This window comes from Cavia porcellus, unplaced genomic scaffold, assembly GCF_034190915.1.
Source record: "Cavia porcellus strain 051 isolate PalLab524CR breed Dunkin Hartley unplaced genomic scaffold, mCavPor4.1 scaffold_1, whole genome shotgun sequence".
NCBI classification, from domain to species: domain Eukaryota; kingdom Metazoa; phylum Chordata; class Mammalia; order Rodentia; family Caviidae; genus Cavia; species Cavia porcellus.
The window spans coordinates 201,506,564-201,532,836 of record NW_026947484.1 but is presented as its reverse complement, the minus strand read 5'-3'; the positions used below and the strand labels follow the sequence as shown (position 1 = coordinate 201,532,836).

The 26,273-nt window shown below is 42.8% G+C and overlaps 1 protein-coding gene and 1 non-coding gene across 7 annotated transcripts in view; one reads left to right on the top strand and one right to left on the bottom strand.

Annotated features, from left to right (window-relative positions):
• The window catches only part of Garnl3 (GTPase activating Rap/RanGAP domain like 3), a 140,428-nt gene that overhangs the window by 73,502 nt on the left and 40,653 nt on the right, over nt 1-26,273 (bottom strand). For all 6 annotated transcript variants that reach the window (XM_005004022.4, XM_063227765.1, XM_063227747.1 and 3 more), the window contains one exon: nt 3,361-3,435. In XM_005004022.4, coding sequence (XP_005004079.2) covers nt 3,361-3,435 — 75 coding nt within the window. The remainder of the gene's footprint in view (nt 1-3,360; nt 3,436-26,273) is intronic.
• LOC111757102 (small nucleolar RNA SNORA44) lies at nt 19,751-19,875 on the top strand. The gene has a single exon (XR_002791485.1). It is a non-coding gene; the product is annotated as a small nucleolar RNA SNORA44 (small nucleolar RNA).

Below are 26,273 nucleotides of genomic sequence, written 5' to 3'. Positions count from 1 at the left end.
GAAATTATCTCTGCTATACCACGCAGCCTCACAGCAGCACACCCAAAACAGACTGGGGACAAAAGGGGCGCTAGGTTCTTAGTGAGTCATCAGGCTTCCTCAAAGGAAGCAGGGTATCTACAGCAAGGGAACAACCGCTCGGAGCCCTCTGTGGTTTTGCAGGATGCAGGGAGAGGACAGGGGCTGGGGTTGAAGGGAACATCAAAGTCTAACAATTCACTCAGTCTTGCCTGTCAAACCTCCAGAAGGCCCCTAAACAATTGGGTGTGTGGAGGTTCCAAGTTGGTGGCTGCACTGGGGTTCTGGCAGGTGGCACTGCAGAGGACCAGAAGCTCCACCAGCCACACCCCATACCTGCCCTGTGCAGTGCTTCCTTTGGGCTGTCCATGAAGTACCTCCTTTAGAATAAGCTAGAAATGGGAAGTACTCTCCTCAACTTTGCGAGTCATTTTAGTGAATCATGGGACCTGAGGAGGGAGGTTATGGAACCCTTGACTTGGGGGCAAGACGGCAAAGAATCAGATCTCAGGGACTGCTGATAGGCCCCACTGTAAGCTGCAGTCCCAAAGGGCTAGCCACTCAGGGGAAGGGAAACATGAGACACAACCTAAGCACTTAAGCCACCTAGGACTGCAAGGCAGGACGCCACTGTGTAGGGCAGCGCTGAGCAGTGTCTGAGCTCTGGTGACCGCCAAGTGGCCTTTGCAGGGACCTGCAGCCTATCCAGTCTGTACCACCCCGGAGTGTACAGCTCTTCACCTGAGGATTTAGTTCAAAAGCAAACTGAAATCCTCTGTATCAAAAGACAGCCGAACGCAAACTGAATATTATTTCTAAAAATTAAAGCTCAAGAAAAATCAGCACACAATCAGGCAGCCAAGCTCACAAGAAACATATCACCCCATGAGCATCTGCCAGGAGGAAAAAGAAACAATAAGGGGTAAGCCATGAAAGTGCCACATATTGAAACAATCAGTCACAGATGATAAAACCATTCCACTGGCTATGTTTAAGAAATAAAAGACCAAGTTGACATTATCTTAAGGGAACAGCAGACTATAAAAAATGACCATGCAATCTTGGATTAGGCATTGGCTTCTTAGAAACGGCACCAAAAGTACAAGTAACAAAATAAGAGACAGGCAAACTGGATATCATCAGATTTAAAAACATTTGTGCTTTAAAAGGACACAATCAAGAAACCAAAAAGAAAATCCTAGAATGAGAGAAGACTTTTGCAAATCATATACTGACAAAGGTCTAATATGCAGACCAAATGAAGAACCCTTAATATTCAAAAACAAAAGGCCAACCCAGTAATGAAACCACACCGCAATTTGTTCATGGGTTGAAAATTTTAAGCTACTTTATTGAGGTTTCCTACGGAATCACCTGGATCACAAAGTCAGAGCCAGTCCATTACTTTCTTCTGGCTGTTAGGCTCCTCTAGCTGGACATTAACACTGGCCAAAAGCTTTTACCCAAGGATCATCACAGTTAAACAACACCAAGGCATTCCAACTGAGAACTCATGCTCAGTAGTTCTGGTGGAAACAAAATCTGCCAAGAGTATTTGATTCTGCTATTTTTTCCAGAGAAGCAATGTGGGACAGAGATGTGTATTGCTTGCAGCAGACCACAGGGGCCTGTGAAGTCACTGAGTCCATCAAATGGTTCTCAAGATGAGCTGCCCAAGGCCACTGCTAAAGAGTGGTAGAGTCAGGATTTGAGTCTAAGTACCTTACTCTACATCCACTCCTGACGACTGCCACAGGTAGCTTCCCATTCCTGGCCAGGTCCTGGAAACTGTCCTCTGGTATATGGGAGAACTGTGAGACACGGCCAAAGTATGTGAGGAGCTCAGAACCACACGAAGGCTCCATTATGGCTTTCCTGAGTTCCCTGGGTCCTGGCAGGGGTGACAGCTGTGCTTATGTGGAGTGGGGACAGTCCAATGTGTTCACTTTGGGCTGGGCTGAAGTTCTGCACATTTTTGGTGGCAGAAGGCTGTCTGGGTCTCTGGTGGGTAGATTCTTAAAGCAGATACCCAGAATGGTGGCTTGGCTTGAAAAGCACAGGAAAATGGGTCTCAGTGCTTCTGCTCCTGGCTTAGCACCCAAGACACTAGGCTGTTGGCTTTGGTGAGCAGCCCATCTCAACTCAGGGACCAGGCCACTTGGGAGGGCTGTTTCTAAGCTTCAGAAGCAAACTTCCTTCTTCCGTGTGGATTAGCTGACATCATTCTGGCAAGAAGTCAGTGTGCACTTTCTCAGGGGCTCAGCCCAGACAGCGATGCCTCCATCTGCCTGACATAGCACCGAGGAAGGCGGTGTGTCTGGCTGAATAGGGGTGTGAAGCTAGGGCCAAAAGCAACCATGAGTAACACCTTACCGAGTGCTGGGGCCTTTCAAGTTCATTCAAGTTCAATCCCTAGCACATTATCAAGAATTTGCTTTAAGAAGTGGCTCAGGGAGCAAAGGGGCCCCATGGCAGTGGGTGCGCTTGGCAGCAGCCAGCACAATCACTTATAGTACAGCAGTCAGGTATGGAGCGCTCACCATGTGCCAGTCGTAGTGCTAAGAGCTTTGCAAGCTCACCTCACTGAGTCTTCCCAATAATCTGGAGACAGTTTTTGGTTTAAAGTGGAGGAACTGAGGCACAGCAAGGCTGATTTCTTTGGGGCTCCAGCTCCTGGTCTCATATAATTAAAGAGGGACAGAGCTGGAACTAGAAGGAGGCTTGTCGGATGGCAAAGTGGGGTTGCCAAAGCACCATGATGATTTAGCTTGCAAGGCAGCTAAGACAGAAACACCAGGGATTTGACTTCACTCTTCAGTTTTGCAGCTAGACCTCGAGGGAGAGGGCAGGAAGGGGCAGTGTTAAAGAAAAGCAAGGCGATCCCTGCGGCCTGTACCAAGGAACACCAGGAAAGTCCAGAAAGGGGATGTGGACCCAAGGAGTGGTAGGCAGCAGTGACCTCTGTTCTTGGTGGTTTCTCTGAATACAGATGATGCTTAATCACATTAATAATTTGCATCTTCTTCCCGACCCCCTGAACCAGTTTCTTTCTGGCCTGGCAAAGGGAAGAAGCAGGGACCCATAAAAAGATGTTGTGGATTTTGTTTTGGTCCCTGGCTGGGAGCATGTTCAGGTGTTTACATGCTTTTAGGACAGAGATGTTAAAGAAAAATGTTACCCATCTTCGAGTGCCTTCACATCTACTTCAAGCAAAGTTCTAGAAAGCTCTATCTACTTACCCCCGCCTGGTCTCCATTTAGGCAAGCTGTTCATTCACTGCTACGACACAGGTACCACAGTCTTGAGTTTGGTGACAATACCGGAACTGGGGAGCACACTTACCTCATCTGAAGAGCCGTTTTCCACCCTGAATCTTCCAGCCCTTTGGATGGCTCCATCAGCGTCACTGGAAATAAGCTAGGTGAAAGGAGAGTGCTCAGTTAGGCAGCTGAGCCGCCATACACAGTGCCTGTCGGTAGGAATCCCTCTACCAGTAAGGCAAACCTAGCACCAGGAGCTGGTGGGCCCCGCCCGGGAGCTAAGAGTTCTTTTTAAGCTCTATCGGCTGGGTCCTCATGCAGTTGGTCCCTGGTCTTAGGCGTGTAAGAGTAAGGGTCACCTAGCCTGTAAGAGTGAAAAACAAGAGCACCACATCTGATCCGAAATTTTCAAAGCTGAAAACATTAAAGCGACGCCCCCTGGAAAAACAATCTAATACACATCACACGGGGACAAGTGACAGCTGACAAGACGGCAAAACCCAAGGCCATGCCTCAAGTTCAGCTCCTTCCCGGGAAGGCTGAAGAATCATCAGTGGCTGGCAAGGACTCAAGGTCTGCTCACATCAGAAGAAGCTCTTGTGCGCCGTTAAGCATAAGGAGTTTCCAAAAGGTCACTGAGTCCCTTCTGAGGAAGGACACTGTTTGTGAGTGTCAGTGGGGTGACACCTGCTAAAGGACATCTTCAAAGGCTTCCATGCCAGATTAGGGCTTTCTCCTGGATTTCTCAAATGCCACTTGGGAAAATGACATATCTTTTTTTGGTTTGTTTTAATCTTTTAAATCTGTTCGCAATTTGCACCCAAGATCTGCCAGCAATGTCCACCTTGCAGACTCCCTACACACATCACATAGAGGTGTGCTTCTTCCTGTTGGGACTCCAGGAAATGGAAACCCAGTGTCCTAGGAAAGACTGCTATCTCATACTTGCCCTGGTAGCTAAGACACATCAAGGTATGAAAAGAAAGGGGGACATTTCAGGGAGCATCCCTCCATAGATTTTCCTAAAGAAACCATTTGAAAAAGCCTGGCAAATTTTTCTCGTGACACCAGTAAGCATAAAAATAGCCTCTAGCATTCAGCGAGTGCTGCTTCTCTGTGTGTGCCATGTACTCTTCTGCCCATAGCATGTATGATCTCATCTGGCCCTGTGATTACAACCAAGGTAGGTGCTGTTATTAACCTCAGTTATGAACGAGGAAACGGATGCAGAGAAAGGTAAAATCACTAGCTAAGGTTATGAGGCTTAGCGGGGATGTGACCACTGGAGCCGGACTGTGGAAGTTTATTATCCTCATTTGGAATCATTACTTTATCTAACAGGTTCAGCTTTCACATCACTCTTTAACCTGCAAAGTAATTTCTGAAGACAAATAAGAAGAAGATTTCTGTGCATGTGGCTGGCTATTGCTAGCAGCAGACCACATAACATCAGTGAGCTGAGTGTAACAGAATTTTGCCTCTTCCAGAGGTGTGGCTTTGCCCTCTGCGTCTGAGAGGTGCCTTTTAACCCCTGGGAATATCTCCGCCCGACCTCAGGAGTATCTTCCCTAAACATTTCTTTACTAGAGAATTTGAGCCAAGCTGCATTATCACACTATGTTTTATGATGGGGCTTTGGGTCACAGAGTACACGTCTACCTCAGGAGGGGCTGGAGGCTAAGGTCAACCACATGGGTCAGACACTGTCAGGGAACAGGGTGAGTGACAGAAACTGGCCTTGTGCAGAAGTTTGGCTTTGCCCTTAGCTCTCATGTCCATGTGCCAAACCCCACTAAAACCCTGGGATGCCATGAGTCAGTGGTTGCTCTGGTTGGCAGTGTCCTGTGCATACTGTCATCCATGTTGTTAGGAAGTGTCCACGCTGCTTGGGTCCCCCTGGGTGAGGACCTGGAAGATCTGCATTTGGAACTCTCCCGAAGCCATCCTTGGCTCTCATGAATCGTAAGTGAGTTTAACAGCTTTCCATGGGTTCCATGTGTCCTTCCAGGAAGTTACTGGAACTGAGGGTGGTGTTGGGGCAGTTGTTGTCAGAATGGTGGACTATCTGATAACTTTACAGAGGCCAATTCTAAAGCACAAGAGCAAGATACATTTCTGTCTCTCTTTGTCACTGTCATTCCCCCAGGGGAAGTGCAGAGGAGTCAGCGTCAATGTCATCTACTCACTGTCTATTCAAACAGGGAAGAGCAAATAGGATTGGGAGTGGTGTTACTCATATGGATGGTATCAAGGGCTTTGGGAGAAGCCTTCTGCAATCACAATGGCCTGGCAAGGGGAGAGCACTAGCACAGGTGCATGAGGGCTCATACAGCCGTATAAAGGGGGCGCACTCACCCCTCACTGGCTGCACTTGAGACAGGTGTTGGCAGGTCGTCCTCACAACAGCTAGTCCCATCAAGGACATCGAGCAGGTAGAGCAGAGCTGGCAGCTGCTCACTCACTCATTCACACAGCAAGCATAAATCAAATATCCTCCACTGCACTCCAGACACTGCCAGGAAAGTGCCCTTTCCCTTTGCTGAGATTAGAACGCGAAGCACATTGCTTGTCTTACTTAAGACGATCAAAAACAAAGGGGGAATCTTTTTCATGATTAGATGGTTAGAAGGAATTTAGCTCCCCCTGAAATCAGTATCACAAAACCCATCAAGATGCTAAACTCAGGGCTCAGGCTAATCTGTTTAACTCTGAATCTTTACCATCTCCCCATCACTGTATCTCCATCAAAGTCGCGGTCATTGTTCACCTGGATGGTTGTTAGGACTCCTGACTGATCCAGATACCATCATTCTCCTTATCTGCTCACTGCCCACACTGCAGCAGGGTAGTTTTGGCAAACTGCAAGTCTTTGTGTCCTGCAGTCCCCTGTAGCACCACCTCTCCCCACCAGAGGGCGCACCCTGGGAAGGGCCCCTCTCCGGCCTGCCGCAGCATCCCCAGCTCATCCTTCAGATCTCCCTAAGAGCCCTGCTTGAGATACCTTTCCTGCTGACAGTGACTGGACAGGAACCCCGTGTGAGCCCTCTGGTGCTCTTCAGAGTTCCATTTCTCAGTGAGATTTCTGTTGCTTCGTGTGATTACTTGGTTCATACAGTCTCCTTTTTGGTGTTCCCTCTGCTAGGGCCCTGCTAGGTTCCAGCAGGACAGAGTGTGTTTGTTGTTGTCACTATTGTGTTCCAGAGCTAAGCACACTGCCTGGCATAGCATACACGTTCGCTAAGCACTGATAAACACGAAATGTCTGACAGACAAATGCCAAAAAGCCTACTGAAAAGATCAAAGAAATACGTAAAAATGGGGGTGAGCTCTATGAGGATTTGTTACTCATTTGAGAAATGCCAGAGAGATGCTACCAGGTCCATGGTGGAGGAAAGACCGAAGCAAGGCCAAATACCTAAAGCTGGTTGGGATCACTTAATCAAACCCCGAAATGCCCCCAGTGAGCCTGGGTTGGGCTGTGCATGGGAAGGAGGTCCTGCTGGTCACTCGATGGTGGGCGCACAGTGGGTCCCATCCCCCTACTCTACAGCTGGCTGGGGTGGCCGTGAAGGCTGATGCCTGCTGAAGTCTGGCACATGGGCTGATGCAAGAGGAGACAGTGCCCCAGGGAATCAAGGGTCAAGAAAAACACTATCAAAGAAAAAAGTCCCTTGAGAGCATGGAGACGCTGTTTGTTTGCCAGGTAGCTGTCCCCACTCGTTTTTCAATTGCTCCTCACAAATCTCTGATCTGGCCAATCCAAATCCTTCCTGTTGCTGGAAGGAGGTTTGTTTGACTCAGAAAGGACACTGTCTTTACTAGACCCACCTGGGTCTGAGACCACATCCAGACACTCACTCTGACATACCCTATTCAGTGTGGAGTCCTAGTTACCAGGGAATCATCTTCCACGGTGACAGAACTATGCCTGGACACGGGCTGGCCCTGCTTCCCTCGAGGGGGCCACCTGATCCAATCTCTCCACTGGCAGGTGGCATTTATGGACCTACTCCTCAGGAGAAGAGAGACGTCTCCTCTTTCGCTTCTTTCTCCCCCATACCCCGGCTGAAACCCCAACAACAGGGAGGTCCTGGGAACCCACTCTGAAGACCATGGCCTCACGAGCCTGCATGTGGAGAGCAGACCCCTGTCTACTGACCTACTGTGGGGTGTGAGAGGGCAGTAACCCTATTATTCCCCTGTAGGGTGACATTCTGAGACAACTACAGTATACTCCACGCAGGAGAAAACCGCTGGTCCCACGACAAGTTTCTGTTTGATTTGTGTGCTAGACACGCACTGGCAATGCTCTGCCCTAGTCCCACAAGTTCACAATGTCCAATGTGGAAACTGACCTACAATATCAAAACAAAAGTTCCATCAACAGATTTATTGACTCTAAAAGGCTAAGGAAATTTTAGAAAATATCTAATTATTGTAGTAATTTAATTGATCCTGGATGTATGAAAGTGAACAATCTTTGATCAAGTTTCAGACGAAAAACACGAACTCTGGAATTTTGGAAGGCAGTGATCACAATCAACAAAAACTAGATACTGGCTGGGTGTGGTGGTACAGACCTATAATTCCAGCACTCTGGGAGGCTGAGGCAGTAAAGTTCCATGCTCAAACCTACACTGGGCAGTATAGTGATTTAATGAGACTTTGTCCCAAAATTTAAAAAATTTAAAAAGGGCTAGGGATGTAGTTCAGTGCAAAGGCTCTCAGTTCAACCCAAATATTCAAAATTTTATAAAATTTTAATTATACTGGGAAATTTTAGTGTGGTTCTCTCAGATCAAGGCAAAAAATATGGTAAGGATGTATAGAAGAATCAAATAATAAAGTTAATAAGCACAAATTAATAGCAACATATTGAATTTATCAAGGTGTGAAGAAAGTACATAACTTTTGAAAACATTAATTAAACTTTAAAATACTGATCCAATTTTTTTTTTTTTTTTTTTGTCTTTTTGAGACAGGGTCTCACTATGTGGTTCAGGCTGGCCTTGGGCTTACTTTGCAGCCCAAACTGGTTTCAAACTTGCAATGGTCCTCCTACTTCAGCCTCCCCAGTGCTAGGATTACAGGAGTGTACCATCATGCCTGGCTCTGATCTAATTTTATAGGCATGAAAAAGCCTATAAAATTACACAAAATAACAAGATTCTAAAAAACTCTATGAAATTGTATGGATCATGCTTTAGCATAATGTAACAGAATGAGAAAACCAATTTCAAAAGGATAAAACAACTTGAAGTCCAAAAAAACATGTGAAAAAGCTCTTTCCCCAGGTGGGAACAGTCAAAGTTGATGTTATTCAAACCCTATGAGAACAATGGAGGCCAGGGATACTTCCCATAGGAAAACCCACACTCTTAAATGCTCCCGTTCTCACACAGGAAAGGAAGCAATAAGGAGCCAAGCTGTCGCCAGCGGGAGGCTTGAAGAACCATGGAGCAGGGACAGGATCCCGAAAGGCTCAGAAAGAGAAGGGCAGAGCGGGGAGGACTGGGTGGAGACCTCAGGCCAGCTAGATTTTACAGAGTTAAGGACAAAGATAAATATGCACAGTGGAAAGAAGGAACATATAACTGCAAATGAGAAAAAAAAATTTAAAAATCTTAAGGGAATACTATCTGAAGCTATGCAAATATAAAAATCTCAGTGAAATGAACGCTTGTCTAGGAAAACCTACACAGTAGAAATTACTTTAAGAAACCTGAATACCCCAAAGCTGCCCGCAAGACTAAAGAAGCTGCCAGAACACTGTCAGCCAAGACAGCGCTGGCCTACATGGTCCCCTGAGAAGGCAAAGGTCCTGTTTCCTGCACGACGCCCATGTGACAAACTGCTCGCTCCAGAGAGTGTGTCTTTCTTCTGCATTTTGCTGGGAGATCAGCAGAAGGGAATTAACATGCATTTCCCATGCAATGCTAACAGGGCAGGGTTTTTTTTTTAAAGGAATATAAAACTGTTTATTGACCACTGTTCACCATTATTTACAACAAAGTAAACAATATACAGTAGGATAACATTCTGACTACTACAAAGTTGTTTTCCTGGCTTTGAGGACAGAGTTTCGATTGGATTTTACTTTATTTGGTCTCACATCAGATTCAGATACTGACAGGTCAGCGCCCAGGAAACGCTGCAGCGCGTAGAGAAGAGGAAGAGGCCAGCTGAACGATCACTTGGGTGCGCGCAGGCACTGTGGGCGTTTCCATTCGAATTCTTGGACTGCTCAATTCTGTGGCAACTGTTTAAATTTACTTGTAAATTAATTAAAATAAAAATCATTTCTGCATGTCTGTAATCCCAGCACCCCGGGAGGCTGAGGCAGGAGAACTGCAAGTTAGAGGCCATGCTGGGCAACTTACTTAGGGAGACCCTGTCTCAAAATTAACAATGAGAAAAATCAGGGGATGTAGCTCAGCATGAAGGTCCTGGTTCAGTTTCCAGTGCTGCCCCCCATCCCTTCCTCAGTTGCAGTAGCCCCATTTGAAATGCTCAACAACTACATGCAGCTGCTACACTGCAGAATGCAGACGTAAACATTTTTGCAATTGCCGAGAGCTCCACAGACATCCTGGGCATTCACGCAACTCTGAAATCAAATGGTTTTTAGTTCCCCTTCTCCCTGTCCCCGTCTCTCTGTTGGTGGTACTGGGGATTGAACCGATGGTCACTGTATTGAGCTACACCCCCAGTCCTTTTTTTTTCTATTTTTAAGACAAGGCCTTGCTAAATTACTAAGTTGCCCATGCTGAGCTCAAACTTGTCATCCTCCTGGTTCAGCCTCCCAGAGGGCTGGGATTGTAGGCATGTGCCATTACAGTGAGCTTTGCTACTTTTCTTAGAGGATAATTCTGTGGTTCTAGCTATGTTACTAATCTGGTACAAAAAGTAACACCCAAGGCCATTATTATGGGTCAGTATCTCATTTAGTTAGATATACTAAATGGAGATTCCTGTGATTTAATACCTTTAGACTCTTCTCTAAATTCAGCAACAGTGCAACTCAGTCCTGTACCACTGAGCAGTGTTGAATATATCAGGTATTTTATTTAAGGAAAAAAGTAACATCTAAAAATTTGTAGAATTTAACAAATTACAAGTGTAATTTAAAATAAAAACAGAAAGATACAAGATAATAATTACTATAAATAAAAAATATTCTTAGTTTCATGTCAGAGGCAACCAAGTGAGAACATCTCTTATATTAATATGACTACAAACTTTTTCAAAAGAGAAGGTCTCTTTCCCCTCACTTCGTTGGGTCAGTCAGTGCTTGTTCCCATTTTAAATCAGTGCTGGGATTCCCCTGATTTCTGTTTTGGACCCACTGTGTACTTGGCATTCAAGTATATAAATCACAGGAAAAAGATTTTTACTTAGCAAAAGATCTAAAAGGCTATGCAAAGTCCATCTTTAATAAAAGTAACATTTCAAGTACAAGATTATAATCCCACCACCCAGGGAGGCTGAGACAGAACTGCAAGTTCAGGGGTGGGCAATTTAGCAAGACCCTGGTCTCAAAAAGATGAAAGAAAGAGAGAAAAGGAGAACGTGACTAGGGCTGTAGCTCAGTGCAAAGAAGCTGGGTTCAACTCGGGGGAGGCGGCAAGGAAAAGTTTCTTATTTTTTCCCAGATCTCCTTTATTTGAAGTGAATGGTTATGAGTGAAGATTTCAGGGACCAGCTAGTCAATTTCAGATTTCAGCTGTACATGTATTTGCTCTCTAATCTTGGGGAAAATAATATTTCATTATTACACTTCAGTTTCCTTATCTCTAAAGTGGGGACAATGATTATAGCTCTGTCCAGGCTGTTAGAGAGAATTCAACAATACACAACATGTAATGAACTGAGAATAGTGCCTGGATATGGTAGGTATTCAATAAATAGAACACTATAACACTATAGTGATAATAGAAATGCTCTGATTAGTATTAAACCACTAGTTAATTAGTAGATTAGTGACTAACCTGTCTTAATTCTAGATTTTAAGTCTTCAAAGATCTGTTTAAAAACATTTGTCTATCTGGCAAACATTACTAAGAACTTATTTTTCAGAACCATACTAACTGCTGGACTAATAAAGATAAATGCAATGTGATCTTTGCCCCGGAGGACAGCAAATCCCAGTGGAAGAGAGACACACACATATACACAGATAAATCACAAGGCAACCTGGTTAAATGCCATAACAACAGAAGCGAGCGAGGTGCTGGGGGAGGTCAGGAGCTGCAGAGCCCAGCCCTGCCTGAGGAGCTGCGGAAGGCTGCAGTGCTCTAATGTGATTTACTCTGGAACTATAATGTAATTTATTCTGGTACAGGACCTTTGAGAAATGATTTCCAACATATGTAGGATTTTTTTTTAAACTACAGCACTGATCAAAAAAGCAGACCTATTTGACCTTGTATATGCAAGAAGTGGGAGGGCTCTTTCCAGCTGGAACTACGCAAGATGTGAAGAGGAAGAAGAAAGACTGGTGGCCCTGACTAAACCCTTCAGAAAAAGAAGAGGGATCTTGCAGAGCTGAATATCAAGTGTCTGAGAGAGAAACCCACCCAAAAAATTCCTGGAAAGGCCAGGAGGAAGCCTATGCATGAAGCTGAACACTACCATGAGGAACAGGAAGCCGGGCCTGAGACTCAATTGGCCAGAATAGTGTGAGGTGTGGGCACTACTGTAAGTATGCAGAATTCAAGTAGCATCTGTCACTAGGACCAGAGGTATCTATGGTGGAGGCTGAAGGTCTAAAAGGGGTTGCAGGTTTGTTGCCTTTGGCAGATGCCCAGTGGCATTTTTCTTGAGCTCAACAAGGCTTCAGCTAATATTCTGACGTTGGGGAGCTGTGTGTAGCAGGGGTTACCCAAACCTGAAGTCAGTCGATGAACTCATGTTCAAGCATGGTTATGGAAAAATCAATAAAGAGCGGAGACCTGGGCAGATGGCACTTTACGGCCTGGTCTCTTGGTAAATGCAGCAGCATCTGCACCGAGAACGTGGGCCATGAGGTCTGCGCTGCCAGATAGCACTCCATGGAAGCGCACACTCTTGGTGGCCCTGCGGAATCTCCTATGAGATGCAATGAAGGAAAAGAACGCCTGTTCTGTGTAAGGCAGGACTGCTGGTCATGGGGAAGCCCAGTCGTTGCTTGTTAGAAGAATGAATGAAGGTGTCCACTGCGGTGCTTCTGTACTCTAATCAGTTAACAAACAGTGACCACTTACAAATTAAAAAGAAAAAACGTGAGGGAGGGCAGAGGCTTCCCACAGTGCCAGAGACAGGATAAGTGCCAGTAGCAGTGTCCTGGAGAGAACAATCTTGCCAGCATGCCACCCAGTGCTGAGGCTGGGGGCTCTCTCTGCATAATCTCTACCTTGGTTTTACACCAGACAGCTGGCATCTTTTCAAGCTCAGGTAAAGAGTTAAGCAAACATTTCTTTAGTGCTCCTCTTCCAACCAGACTGTAATTCTGGAGCCTCTGGCTCACACCAGCCAAGAGCCAGAACAGGAGAAAATCCTATCTCACTCCAGCAGAGCTGCAGAAGATAAACACCAACCACACACTGGAAACTGATCGGGAAGCTGCACAGTTCCTGGTCAGGCAGCTGTTTACTTGGAGAAGCTGCAGTCCCAGAAGGACAATGACAGCGGAGGGCCGGTTACACATCCTGGATGTTGAAAAACCAACGGCAGAACAGCTCTTCATTTTTGTTTAAAGATTTTGCAAAACAGAAAAAAACAAAACAAAACCCTCTGACAAGGGAGATATGAAATAATGCTGCAGGGATGCTAAAAATTAAACAAGGAGGTAAACATTTAACTTTTTTCTACTCTGAAACTAAAAATTTCAGAGAAGCAGTTCCTGACGCCACGAAGACAAGATGCAACCTCTCTGCAATAGTGTGTAAAGCTTGTGTACAAGGCAGAGATAAAAGATGCCCCAAAATGCAAAGGAAAGACAAAAATCTTTATTGGAAGAGGGAAAAAAAAAAGGTTAATTTTAGAAACCAAAAAAAAAAAAAAAAAAAAAAAAAAAAAAAAAGAAAAGAAAAAGAAAACCACAAGAGTAAAGCTGGGTATGGTATTTGCATGTATAATTCCAGCTATGTAATAGGCCAAGGCAGGAGGATCATAAGTTTAAGAAATCTTGGGCACTAGCGGAGACCCTTACACTTATTAGAAAAGGAAAAAGAAAACCAAAAGCCATTATTTTCATCATTTTCGATGCTGAAGATAGAAGGAAAAGGAGCAAAATGAAAATAAGGAGAAAGAAAAGATAGTCGTGGAGGACTGAGAAAAAGGTTTTATTGTTTCAAGGGCAAAAAGTAATAATCAAAGATATAGTAGAAAATATGAGATATAATGTTTTGGCAAAATTAACTGTGGGAGAAATGTTTAGAAGAATTATGGGAAATTTTTTAAATAAAAGAAAAAGAAACCAAAATCTGAGAAAAATTCAGGCAGGAAAGAGTTAACAAGAAATAAAAGAAATCAGAATGGTTTCAGACTCCTCTTTAGAAGTCTCTAGAAGGCAGAAAGTAACTGTACTGTGTTGAATAGAATTTTCTCCAAATTTTGGTCTTCCTAGAACCTCAGGCTATGACCTTATTTGCAAAGAGAGTTTTTGCAGAAGTAATTTCTTAAGATGAAGTCTTCCTGGATTCAATGAGTCCTAAATCCAATGACTGGTGTCTTTATAAGTGAAGAAGAGAAGGAGATTCTGATTCAGGGGTGCAAGCAGGGAAACCGTGTGCTGACACAGGCAGAGACTGGAGTCACCAGCTACAGGCAAAGGGTGTCAAGGATAACCGGCAATCCCAGAAACTGGGAGAGGCAAGGAAAGGTTCTCTTTCAGGCCTCCCAGAGAGCACAGCCTTGCTATATCTTCTTTTAGGTTTCTAGCCTCCAACACCACTAGGGAATATATTTATTTCTGTTGTTTTAATCCATTCAGTTTCTGGAAATCTATTACAGTTGGTTTAGAAAACTAATACAGGAATAAATTAAAATTTGTGAAGTTTTAGGAGAAAAAGGTGGTGACTCAGAAATTTTTAAAGTAGCCAAATCATTCTTATGGAGGCTACAGGATATGACTAATATGCAATGATTAAAGAAGATACCCTTGTGCACGGCTTAAACATGTTACCTGGAACGGCAGGACAAGGATGCCATTTACCGGTGGTTGTAGAAAATGCAGTTAGCAATAAATAAAAAAATAAGAGATTTGGATAGGAAAAACTGTATTTTTTTTTTTTTTGTCTTTTTCCTTTTTATCGGTACCGGGGATCGAACTCATGACTGTCTGCTGTCAACAAGGCAGGCGCTTATGCTGCTGAGCTAAATCCCCAGCCCCTGGAAAAACTGTTTTTTAAAAGTATCTTTGCCTATAAAAGATTACATTTTGTTTTTAAGTGAAAAAAAAATATATAGTTCCATTCTGTACATAACCTTAAGTACTAATGAGATATATACTACTCTTAATAGCAGTTACTGGTAGGTGGTAGGATTAAAGATGAATTTAATTTTCCTCTCTGTGCTTTTCAGCATATTTCAAATTTCCTATAATTAGAATGTATTCTTTTTATAGTCACAAAGCATATTAAAGTGTATCAGCAAGCACGTTTACACACATCACACACATACTTGCACACATTTACACACACAAAATGAGAAGTAATAAAATTTGAGAAGAGAAAAATAATACATCACACATAAATTCATTTATTAGGTTTTTGGCAAAATCGATCTTCTAGTTAATATGTGGATCCCCAGCAGTGAGCTTAGTTTTGCTGGGGATACTATGAGACAACCCTTATACTAGAAAGCTGCCTGCAAAGAATAACAGTGTGAATCGTGATGGTACCACGGAGAAACTTGAAGAACTGCAGAGGTCTAAAGGGTGAAAGATGATGGCCCACAGGGAAGCCACGGAAGGATGCTGCAGGAGGAGAGACTTGGCAGACATGCATTTCAGGGACACCAGAAAGACAGGAGGGCCCCGAGAGGCCCGGAGCCCAGGTTATGGTGTTAAGAATGGGAAAGGCTCCAGTTTACTGTGTGCTGGTCACATACGTTAAGGCACATCAACAAGACCGTGGAAGGCCTGGGAAGTCACAGCCTCTGTGACTTCTTAGTAGGAGAGATACTGAAGGTTTGATGTTGATGCTACTTATTTGTTCTTTTTTTAAAATATATATATATATATATATATATATATATTTTTATCGGTACCGGGGATCAAACTCACGACCGCCTGCTTGCAAGGCAGGTGCTTATGCCGCTGAGCTAAATCCCCAGCCCCTACTTAATTTGTTTCAAAACAGAAAGATGACATCATCAGAGATGTACAGAGGGGAAGTGCTCTTTACAGCATTAGGGAAATCAGAACCTCCAGATTTCAGTTAATTACAGCTGAGGAATGGACAAACTCAATACAATCTTATCAAGAACTTAGGGAATGGAATCTTTGAGAAGGCAAGGAAAGCCTTCTCAAGAAAGTGCCAGAAGCTTGTGGACAGAAAATGACACATTGCACAGTAAAAAGAGGCAAAGCATCTGCCTGGCAAGCATGAGGTCGTGAGTTCAATCCCTGGTACCAAATAATTAAATAAAAACTAAAAGTAAAAAAGGAGTTCAAGAAACCCAAGCAACTTATTCTTTTATCCTTCTCTTACTCCTCCTCTTTCTTTTTTTTCTTTCTTTTTTGCAGTCCTGGGGATTGAATTCACAGCCCTCACCTGAGCTATGAGTACATTCCCAGCCCTTCTTGTTTTTTAGTGAGATAGGATCTCGCTAAATTTCTAAGTTGCTCAAATTGGGCTTAATCTTTCAATCAGCCTTCCTTGGCCTCCCACAGTGTTGGGATTACAGGTTTGACCACCACCACATACAAACTGCTGTTACTGTCTTATCCCTATCTCTTCAACAGACCAAGGAGACATATATAAAAAAATAAAGTCACTTTAACATACGAAAGTTTATAAAAATGCACACTACTTAGCTACTTCAGACATACAGAATGTGAATTTTAAACAAATCACTCAAGTGATTTTCTGATTGCTCAAATAACATTCTAAGGGCACTGGAATAGTGTATAACAATGGCAAGACCGTAGAGCTGTAAAGTAAAGCAGTCTGTAGACAGTGTGTGTCTAGGGGCTCCTGTCACTTGCCAGATATGTGACTTTGGATAAATTAATTAAACTCTCTGAGTTTCAGTTACCTATCTGTCAAATGGGGTGATGACAGTATACTCATCTCTTTTGCTAGTTGTGAAATTTTAAATTAATTTATATACTTAAACACTCAAAAGATTGGCATTGGCCAAATACACTAATGTGAACAAAGAATAATCTGACCATGAAATCTATTAGCGCATAGAACCAGCAGGATTTGGGAAGAGATGACATGGGTGAGATCCTGACTTCTAGAAGTGGCACTACAAACAGAAGGCGATGTCATCCGCTTGGTGGCTTTGCATGGGGAAGAGGGACCATGGCAAGTCAGTTTTGGGCATGCTGGGGTTTGGTTGCCTCTGGGCCACCCCAGTAGAGATGACTGACAGACATTTGGGTCCATGGATAGCAATCTGGTGAAAGAGATCTGGACTGAACATACGGATATGGGTGTTGCTGATTTAAGCTGAAGCCATTGGGCAGGAATGGACAGCCCGGAAGCATGAATACAAAACAGTCCCAGAGACTGACCTGGGGGAGCACCCAAGTTCAGAGGTCAGGCAGGAAAGAAGAAGCCCTAAAAGAAGCTGGGAAGATGAGGCAGAGAGGCAGCAGGAAAACCACATGCACATGGTGACACCAGGAAGGAAAAGTGCTTAGCAGGACCTGTGCTGCAGACGGTCCCATGAGACAAAGTGGAGAGCCAGCTGTGGTGGCGCTCGTCTGTAATTCCAATATGCTGGGAGTCTGAGGCGGGAGAATCGCGAGTCTGAGTCTAGCCTGGGCAACTTAGTGACATCCTGTTTCAAAAAACAAACAAACAACAAAAAAAAGGGCAGGGCTCCATTAATGTCAAATAAATAAGTGAAAATAAAGAAGTGCCAACTGGATTCGGCAGTAGCAAAGTCTCTGGTGACCTTGGCAAGCGCATTTTCAGTGTACTGCGAGAAGACGAAGCATTGAAAGGTGAAAGTCAAAAGGGAAACTGGAACTGGTGCAGGGATCAAAGCGAGAAGGTAGTGAGCAGCTGAAATATACTCCCACAGTAATTAAAAAGTCTCCACATCTATTAAGTGAGTGCAGTCTGAGATTACGTTTCAAAAGACTGCAATACAATGATAACTGCAATGGGCCAATTAAAAAGCTGAGACCAAAAAGCCTGCAGAAAGCAATCCAAAGTAGCTGATTTAATTAAATGGGTGGCATAATTCAATGTGAAGGGATTACTCACAGCTCAACAGCACTAGGGTGAGAGCAGCCTTTTTGGTTAAGTCAATCAGGCAGGTGATGTTAGCTTTGGGGTGAGGCGTGATTTTCCTAACTCACTTAGTGGAAACAAGGGATACAACCTCTAGATGTATTTCTCTCTAACAAAGGGGCAGTAAGCTGCTCTAACTGTGGGATGGGACAGGTATCCGTGTGTCCATGAGTCTGGGGGAGACTGAGATTCATGTGCCTTGAAATGGGAGAAGGCTAGCTCAAGAGGAGCTCTCAGGACAAAGGCACCGAGACAGACAGACGTCAGTGAAACTTCAAATGCCTTTGGATCTGCAATCACGGGGAAGCTGTTGCAAGGTACCTACCAGCGGCAGCTAAAAAGTTAAAAAGGGAAACAAACCTTCTGAGGGTCTGAACAAAGGGCTGTTAATGTTCAGAGTCCATGTAGTGAACGACTGACAAAAAGATAAAAGTTCTTTTTCATCTTCTATAGTTCGAAAATAAGAGTGGTTCCAACTCTCTGATGTTCATGGCACCCTGTCAAATACTACTGTTGTGTTTGGTTGGTTTTGTTTTTCGTTGCACAGGCTGGCCTTGAATTTATGATCCTCCTGCTTCAAGCTGTGAGAATCTGGGATTACAGGTATGCCTCACCTCACTTGGCTCAAATTTTACAATTTTGATGAAAGATCAGCACAAATTCAGAAGAAAATACAAGTTATTTCTGAAAGCAACTTTCAAAAAACTGAAAATATTTTCTACTTAGCTAAATGGTTATATAAAACCATGTGATATTACACACTCTGAGCAAGTATGGGATTTAGTTTTGCTATAATTTATGATTCACAGTGCTAAGTCCAGCCGACCAATCTCAAAGTCAAGGCAGGTCCATGACCCACAAGGTTGGGGGCAGAGAGCACTGTGGTGCCAGGAAATGGGCAAGGCCACGGCTGTGATCAAACAGGCACCAACGAAGGTTGTGTATTCAGACCCCCACAGGATCTAAGAGAACCACTGTACTCAAGGAAGGAGACTGTTTTACTTCAACTGCCTGCACTGAAGAATTAACCAAATCAATGGTGTGCTCATGGTTGGATCTCTGCTTGTATGAAAAACACACTGTTATACATTGATCACAACTTGAAAGTGTTTTTGTAGCGCAGCCTATATCATAACCACCTGGTAAAGATGCTGGAGTCAAAGAACAAAGACCCCAGGATACCAAGGGAAGGAGCAGGGCCCAAAGACTGAGCTGAGCCCAGGTGGCTGCAGAAGTAGGCCGTGGGCAGAGGTCAGAGAGTGCAGGTCTGAGCGCGCAGCAAGGAAAAGCCGGGGACCTCTGGGATGAGTGAGTAGCCCATGACCCACAGAGGGCAGGCAGAGGGGCGCTGGCAGCTCTAGTTTCGGAAACAGACCATGGTGGTGCCAGCAGCATGTAGGTGGCTCCTCCAGAGGCTGACTTTGCCTGGGAATACCTGGAGGACAAGCCTGGTACTCTTCAATGGTTTGTGTTTAGCTTGTGTGTTTGCAACAGTTTTGTGCCACCACTATCCGTGTCAGGAATAGAGAGCTAAGTGCTCAAGATGGTCACCAAATGGCTAGTCAGGTGGTGGCAATTCTCCCTGAGTTCTGTTGATCCAAGGAAAATAGGCCATAAAATCATACCGTTGTGAAAAGTAGGCTAGGGAGGAGACCAGAGTCAAGATTACTGCAAACTAGCCCTCTGTCAATGGGAGATGGAAGGATTAGGCTGTGAAGGGCTGGGTGCAGAAATACTTTGTTTATCCTTTACCCTATGTTTTAAAAAGGATTTAATGCAGCTGGGGACAGAGGCACATGCCTGAAATCTTAACTACTTGGGAGGCTGATGTAGGAGGATCACAAATTTGAGGCCCATCTGGGCTATACAGTGAGACTCTGCCTCAAAATAAAAAATAAAAAGGCCAGGGCTGTAGCTCAGTGATAAGGCACCCTTGGGTTTAGTGTCCTCTGCCATTTACCCAAATAAATAAATAAATAAATAAATAAATAAATAAATAAATAAATAGATTTAAAGCTACTGAAATATGTCTTACTCAACAAATTAAATTAGATACAGAATCAACTGCATGTGAGGGCAACCTGGAGAGACTTTGACAGCTCAGGTCAATCCAATACCTGCATCTGCCACTCATCTTTCCTATAAAATAAAAAAAATTAGATATACAACACACTCAGAACAAGGGAACATCAGATATAGGTAAATCAACTAAAAACAAGAGAATGAGATGAGGGTGCATATTATCAATCTCTTAAGGTTGTTACAGGCAAGGCAAAAATAGGGCTCTGAGCCTTCTAAAAGCCACTACAAAGAGAAAAACACTTTTCACATTTATAAGATAATCCCTGCTTGTAGGATCAACAATAAACCGGCTTCTTTAGAGAAGTTTTGGGCTCTGAGAAAAACTGCTCCTGGGTCCTCGTAAAGGAGACATCATGCGACAGACAGAAAAGTCCTAAGCTGTGTTTTGTCTTGAGACATCACCAACAGCCATCTGGCCATTTCCTTTCTGTCCACCAAAATAAGTTAAGGGCACAATGCCAAGGCACAAATCAAGAGATGCAAGCCTGAGAGGGGCTATGCAGGCAGGCCAAGTGTGTTTGTTGCTGTCACATGCCTGGGCTCAATCCAGAAATTAAATTTAAATCACTTAGGGCAGGGACACCTCTTTGGAGAACTCTACAAACATGCTTCATAAAAGCAGGCTTTCATTGAGATCTGGACAGAAAACGGTTTGAAATGATATATTTAGGTTAAACCCTAAGGCAGAGCTACTTTATGCTGTTGATTAAGGGCAGTGATATTTGCTCTAAAAATCAACCTAAACTTCTTAGGAGCCATTCACTAAGTAGCAGGACACTATAAGAATGCAGGCTCCTAGAGTGAGAAGGTTGCGGCAGGGCCTTTCTAAGTCCTTTGGGTTTAAATGTCACCTCTGCCATTTGCTACAACTCTGAGAGCATACATGCGATATCTACACAGTGTTTTCTGAGTACCCACATAAGAAACCACAATCAAATGCTACTTTCCTCAAGCTGTTGTTTGAGAAGATTAAATGAGTAAATGCATCTCAAGTATTCAGCACAGCAGTGGGTAATGGGAAGCATTTAACAATGTTAAAACTAATACTAATAAGGCAAGCATTTGATAATGTTAAAACTAATAATAATAATAGTAATAAAATGACCATAATAGAAGATTTCTGATTCTACACTAATACACAAATAATTGTATCATTAAGATCATCAAGTTCTATGCATACAAAATGGGTACAATAATTTTAGCCTGGTAAAGTTTCAAAGCCAGCTGCCACAATGGCAGTAAAAGAATCAATAAAACAAAATAAAACAAATCCAAAAGAGCTACCACTACAGTTTTAGACCATGGAAAACTGATGTTGAGTACTCTAAGACAAATGTCTTGGGGTCTCTAACTTAGCTGACTCGCTATGTAAGATTTAGAGACCCGGCAGTATTATTGAAGAATGCATGCCAAAGTTGGGGTGGCGACTGTAGAACGTTGCAGCCTTGATGTTTTGAAGCTCCGCAGGGAAAAATGCAGTTACCTTCACTAATCTCTCAATTTGAAACTACTATACAGAATATGATTTTGCCCATAAAATGCCATGAAAATAAAAACCCTATTCAACTCTCAAGAGACAGCAAAACTGCACTGGGTTGAGGATGTAGGACAGGCAGCGAAATCACTCATTAGCAAAGTGCCACCCTTCTACACGTCACTCCCTCAGGCATAACTCATATTTGTGCCTGAGAAAAAATACAAAGTACTGCTAGGGTTGGTGGTGCACACCTGTAATCTCAGCATTTGGGAGACTGAGGTATAAGGATCTCTTTGAGTTCAAGGCCAACCTGGGCTACACAGCAAATTCAAGGCCAGCTTGAACCACAAAAAAACAAAAAAACAAAAAACAAAAAAAAAAAAACAAAAACAAACCCAAAATATCCTCAAACAACAAATTACTATATGTAAAACTTTTGAGAATCTTTAAATACTCAAAATAAATATTGAAATCTTAGCTTAGCAAGCTTAGCATCAGCTGCCCTTTTGCAGCCATTAGATAGGACGAAAGCCAGACATACTTGGAGGCCTTTCTGGGTTCCTAACAACAAAATCTGGCCACCCACATAGGGAAGCATTGATCTTGGTCTTTCCTATACAGCAGGGGTGCACACACGCAGCTTACCCAAGTGCAAGTTTGAGTCATTCCGATGCAGGTTCCCAACACGAGGGAATATTGTCAAAAATGAATGGACAATATTCTACCCAGCTCTATCCTTATCTGAAATCATCCACAGATGGTGACTGCCTGGAAGTATTAAGGGGTGGGGTGCATGAGAACCAGCAGCCGGGCTGGGCAAGGGAGAGGTCTGTACTGTGCCTGTATCATTTATCATTTATACCACATCAGTTTTCCATCCATCGAGTTGAAGGCCAAGAAAAGATCAATAAAAGCTACAATTTGATGCCTTTCCTGACAGATTCTGATATCAAGTCATGAAGAATGGCTGATGGTGTAACAGCTGCTCCTTGCTTGAAATTCTTCCCTGAAAGACGGAACTGATAATGTATCAGGAAAAAAAAAAAAAAAAAAAAAAGGCTTGCGTTTTAGGTGGAACACATTACAAACTAATGAGCAGAACTATATTCGGGAAAAGGTTAAGGTTAGTTTTTTAAACTTAGTTTCTGTATTTCTCAAGTTACTTCTCAGAGTCAACCAAACTGGATCATCCATTAATTCAATCAATCAATCAATCAATCAATCAATATTTACTAATGCTCAGCACTGTTCTTGATACTACAGATAAACTGGTAAAAAAGCAGCCATGATTTCTACCTTTAGGGAATTCATAAATCTGTATCCTTGTACGTATATGGGACTAATTAAAGCAACAGGGATGAGATTTCACCAGCAGAGAAAGCGATATGCACAAGGTGATTTTAAATCATCTACGACACAAGGAAATGGTGGACTGTTAGAGACACCTTTGCAGGTTTCAGCCCCACTTTTCTTTAACACTGACTTCTGTCTCCCTTCCTTTCAGAAACAATTTGTTCTACCCTCACCTGTGTTGAGGTGGTGGTTCTAGGAGGCCATGGTGATAACTGAATGATCACCCCATCCTGAGTACCATTGTTTTGAGTCAAACAATGTTCAGCTTTAGGTGACCTACACCAAAAGAAATGAATAATCTGTATATATTATGTTTGGAATTTTAAAGTAGGATTCAAGAAATGAAGAGACTATGTTGGGAAATAGAGCTGCAACACATGTAAACCATGGAGATTAGGGAGCTGGAAATCAGTTTAGCAATAAAAAATGTATTAGAATTTAACCTGTACCAGGCCCTGTGCCAGGTTCTAGAAATGCAATGAACACAACAGAGATGGATTCCATCCTCACTTCTTGTGGATCAGAGAGTAGTAGGTAAATAAATAAATGAGATAAATACAGATTGGATGAAAACTGTTAAGAAAATAAACAGAGAGAGAAGGAGCAAAGATGGTAGATAGATAACAACTGGCTACAGAGGCTCCCTGAGATAGCCAGCTTAGAATTCAACATAATACAGAGTGGGGAGCCCCAAACAGAGGGAGATGAATTCTCTTGTCCCAAGAAGCAATTAAGGTGAGAAGAAGCAACCAAACATACAGTCCTGGTGCTATTATTGGAACAGCTAAAGGTTCAGTGTTCCCGCAGCAGAGGGTGACTTGCCAACTATCCAAGGTCCCGCAGTAACTTGCTGAGATCCCGCCGCAACTTGCCAAGCTGTCTGAGGTCCCACTGCTTCGACTCACTGGAGGCCCAGTTACATTGAGTTCAGGGGGTCGGCAAGCCGAATGGAGAACTGGGTTGGCGGGGTGCCTACATCGACCTGTGATGAGTGACGGAAGTGAAGCCATTCCACAGAAAGGGGTGCTCCAGCAGATGACATTCTGGGACCGGGCAGGACTGGCAAGCAGAAGGGGCAGCAGTGACTTCAGTCTGGTGTTCTCTTCCTGAACAGGATTGGTGGAGTGAGCTAGGCATGGGTCACGCGACCTGGCTGAGGCCCAATAGGTTATCTGAAATCAAGTCCCTACAGCAGTGGCACACACTAACCACACTAACCCAGTGAAGCCTCAGAAGCTTGACTGACCTGGAGGGGAGGTGGCGCATAGTAATACAGTGCAGGCCACAGCAGCCTGACTGATTTGGAGGGGAGGGGCCAGTATATGCTGTCCCTGTCTGCAACTCACGAGCACACCGCAGTGGGAAGGGTCACCTAGCCAGTGTGTTTCAGAAGAATTGTAATCAACAAAGAAAGAAACTGGGGCCTCCTGGAAGAAGCAAAAAAGATGGGAAGAGGAAGCAACAACAAAAAGTCCCCAAGTCCCAACCCGGAAAACACTGACCCAGGACAGGTAAATACAAAGGAAAATGAGAACAGCAAACATGCAATATCAGACACAGAGCCAGTGGACATAAAGAGATATATTTGGGACCCCATAGATGAGTTAAAAAGTGAATTATTTAGCCAAGTAAAGCAAGATATAAGAAGATTAATAAAAGAGATACTAAGCACCTCTCAAGGAGACACAGACGGATAAGGGAGGAATTCAAACAAAGGAGAGAACCATTTGATGAAGAATATAAAAAAATATAGAATACATGAAGCAGATTCAAAGAGATTACCAGGAAATTAAAAACTCTATGGAAAGATGGCAAAACTGCTTGAAAGAAACTAAGGATAGATTATCCAAATTGGAGGACAGTTTTACAATGTGGGAGTATGAAAGGGAAAACTTTTTAAAAATAACAAGGACACAAGAAGTAACAATACAAAAGCGAGAAGATGACAAAAGGATCTATTACTTGAGAATAAAGAATGTGAATGAAAAAGCTGGGGTACAAACAAAGGAACTACAAAGGTTATTCAAAGAAATAATTAAGGAAAACTTCCCAAACATAAGGAAAAGGAAATGATATTCTGATATATGAGGCATACAGAACTCCAGCCAGCTACAACCAAAACAGAGCTAGACCCAGGCATAAAATAGTCAAGATCCCAAAAATTCAATATAAGAACAGAGTATTAAAAGCTATTAGAGACAAGAAACAGGTAACCTATAAAGGAAGGCCCATCAGAATAATGGCAGACTTCTCGACATAAACCATCAAGTCAAGAAGAGCCTGGAGCAAAATATTCCAAGCCCTGAAAGAAAACAAATCCAGATTGATATACCCTGCTAAACTATCTCTAGAAATTAATGGAGAAACAAGATGCTTCCAAGACAAAGAGGAACTTGGGAAATTTGCAACCACCAATCCAAGTCTACAAAGAACACTGCAGGGCATTCTAGAGAGACAGAAAAGTACTAGGATTTCAAGAACAGTGGCAGTGAGGCCTCAATGAATGGAGCAGAAAACAGAATGAAGAAGATAAGCAGACAACTGATGGCAAAAAAAAAAAAAAAAAAAAGAGCATAACAGAAATGAGGCAGAGAAGATTTTATTCAAAACTGATATGATTGATAGTATCAAGTCTGAGAGTATAGGCAACTACACTGAAGATGACAAGACTCTACGATACACATTCTGGTTTGATAACTGCCAGTTTTTGAAGTTCTATACTATATACAAAGTTGTGTTTTTATTAATATTGTTATGTCTTGATATATTCAATTATACTATGTCTGATGATACAGCCAATTCTATTGGAGATAACAAGAGACAACACAGGAACCACGGTAGAACTCTTTGTACAACGGTCTTATATGTTTTTTTTTCATTTCATATGTGTATAGGAATATGTTTTGCTTTGCTTTGCTTTGTTTTGTTTCTCCCTCTAATATAGAAAGGATAGAAATACATGTTAAGACTTACGCATGTGTAGACTCTATAAACAATTTATAAGAAGTGATCTTATGACACATGATGAAATGAACAGATACTCTGAAGAAAAAGAGACACTAAAATACTCGAGTGCTGATCCTGGAGTGTCATAATGTGAAACCCAGCAATAGTATTATTCTTTGTTCAGAGTGATATTAGCCTGCTTGAGTTTGTTCAATCTCAACATAATTGAAGATATGTATAACTGCATGTATGTTTAAGTGTATAGGATTTCTAACCATATTTTTAAGTTTTTGTTGGATAGTTGAAAAAACTGGTTGCAATCTCACTGTTTGAATCCCCACTTTATTTTCTATTTGTAAGAAGACAATCTGTAATCATCTAGTGATTTCTTACTGTTTATTTTTTCTTTGAAATTATGTATTATTTCTACCCATTTTCTGTTTTGTTTAGTCTTTCTTTAAATTAAATTTAAAAAAAAAGACACTACAGTACCCAGTGCTGATCCCCGAGTGTGATGATGTGAAATCTAGCAATACTATTATTCTTTTTCGGAATGATTTTAACCTGCTTTAGTTTGTTTAATCTAAACATAAATGAAGATATGGATAACTGCATGTATGTTTAAGTGTATAGGATTGACAACCATGTTATTAAGTTTTTGTTGGACAGTTAAACAGAACTGTTTGC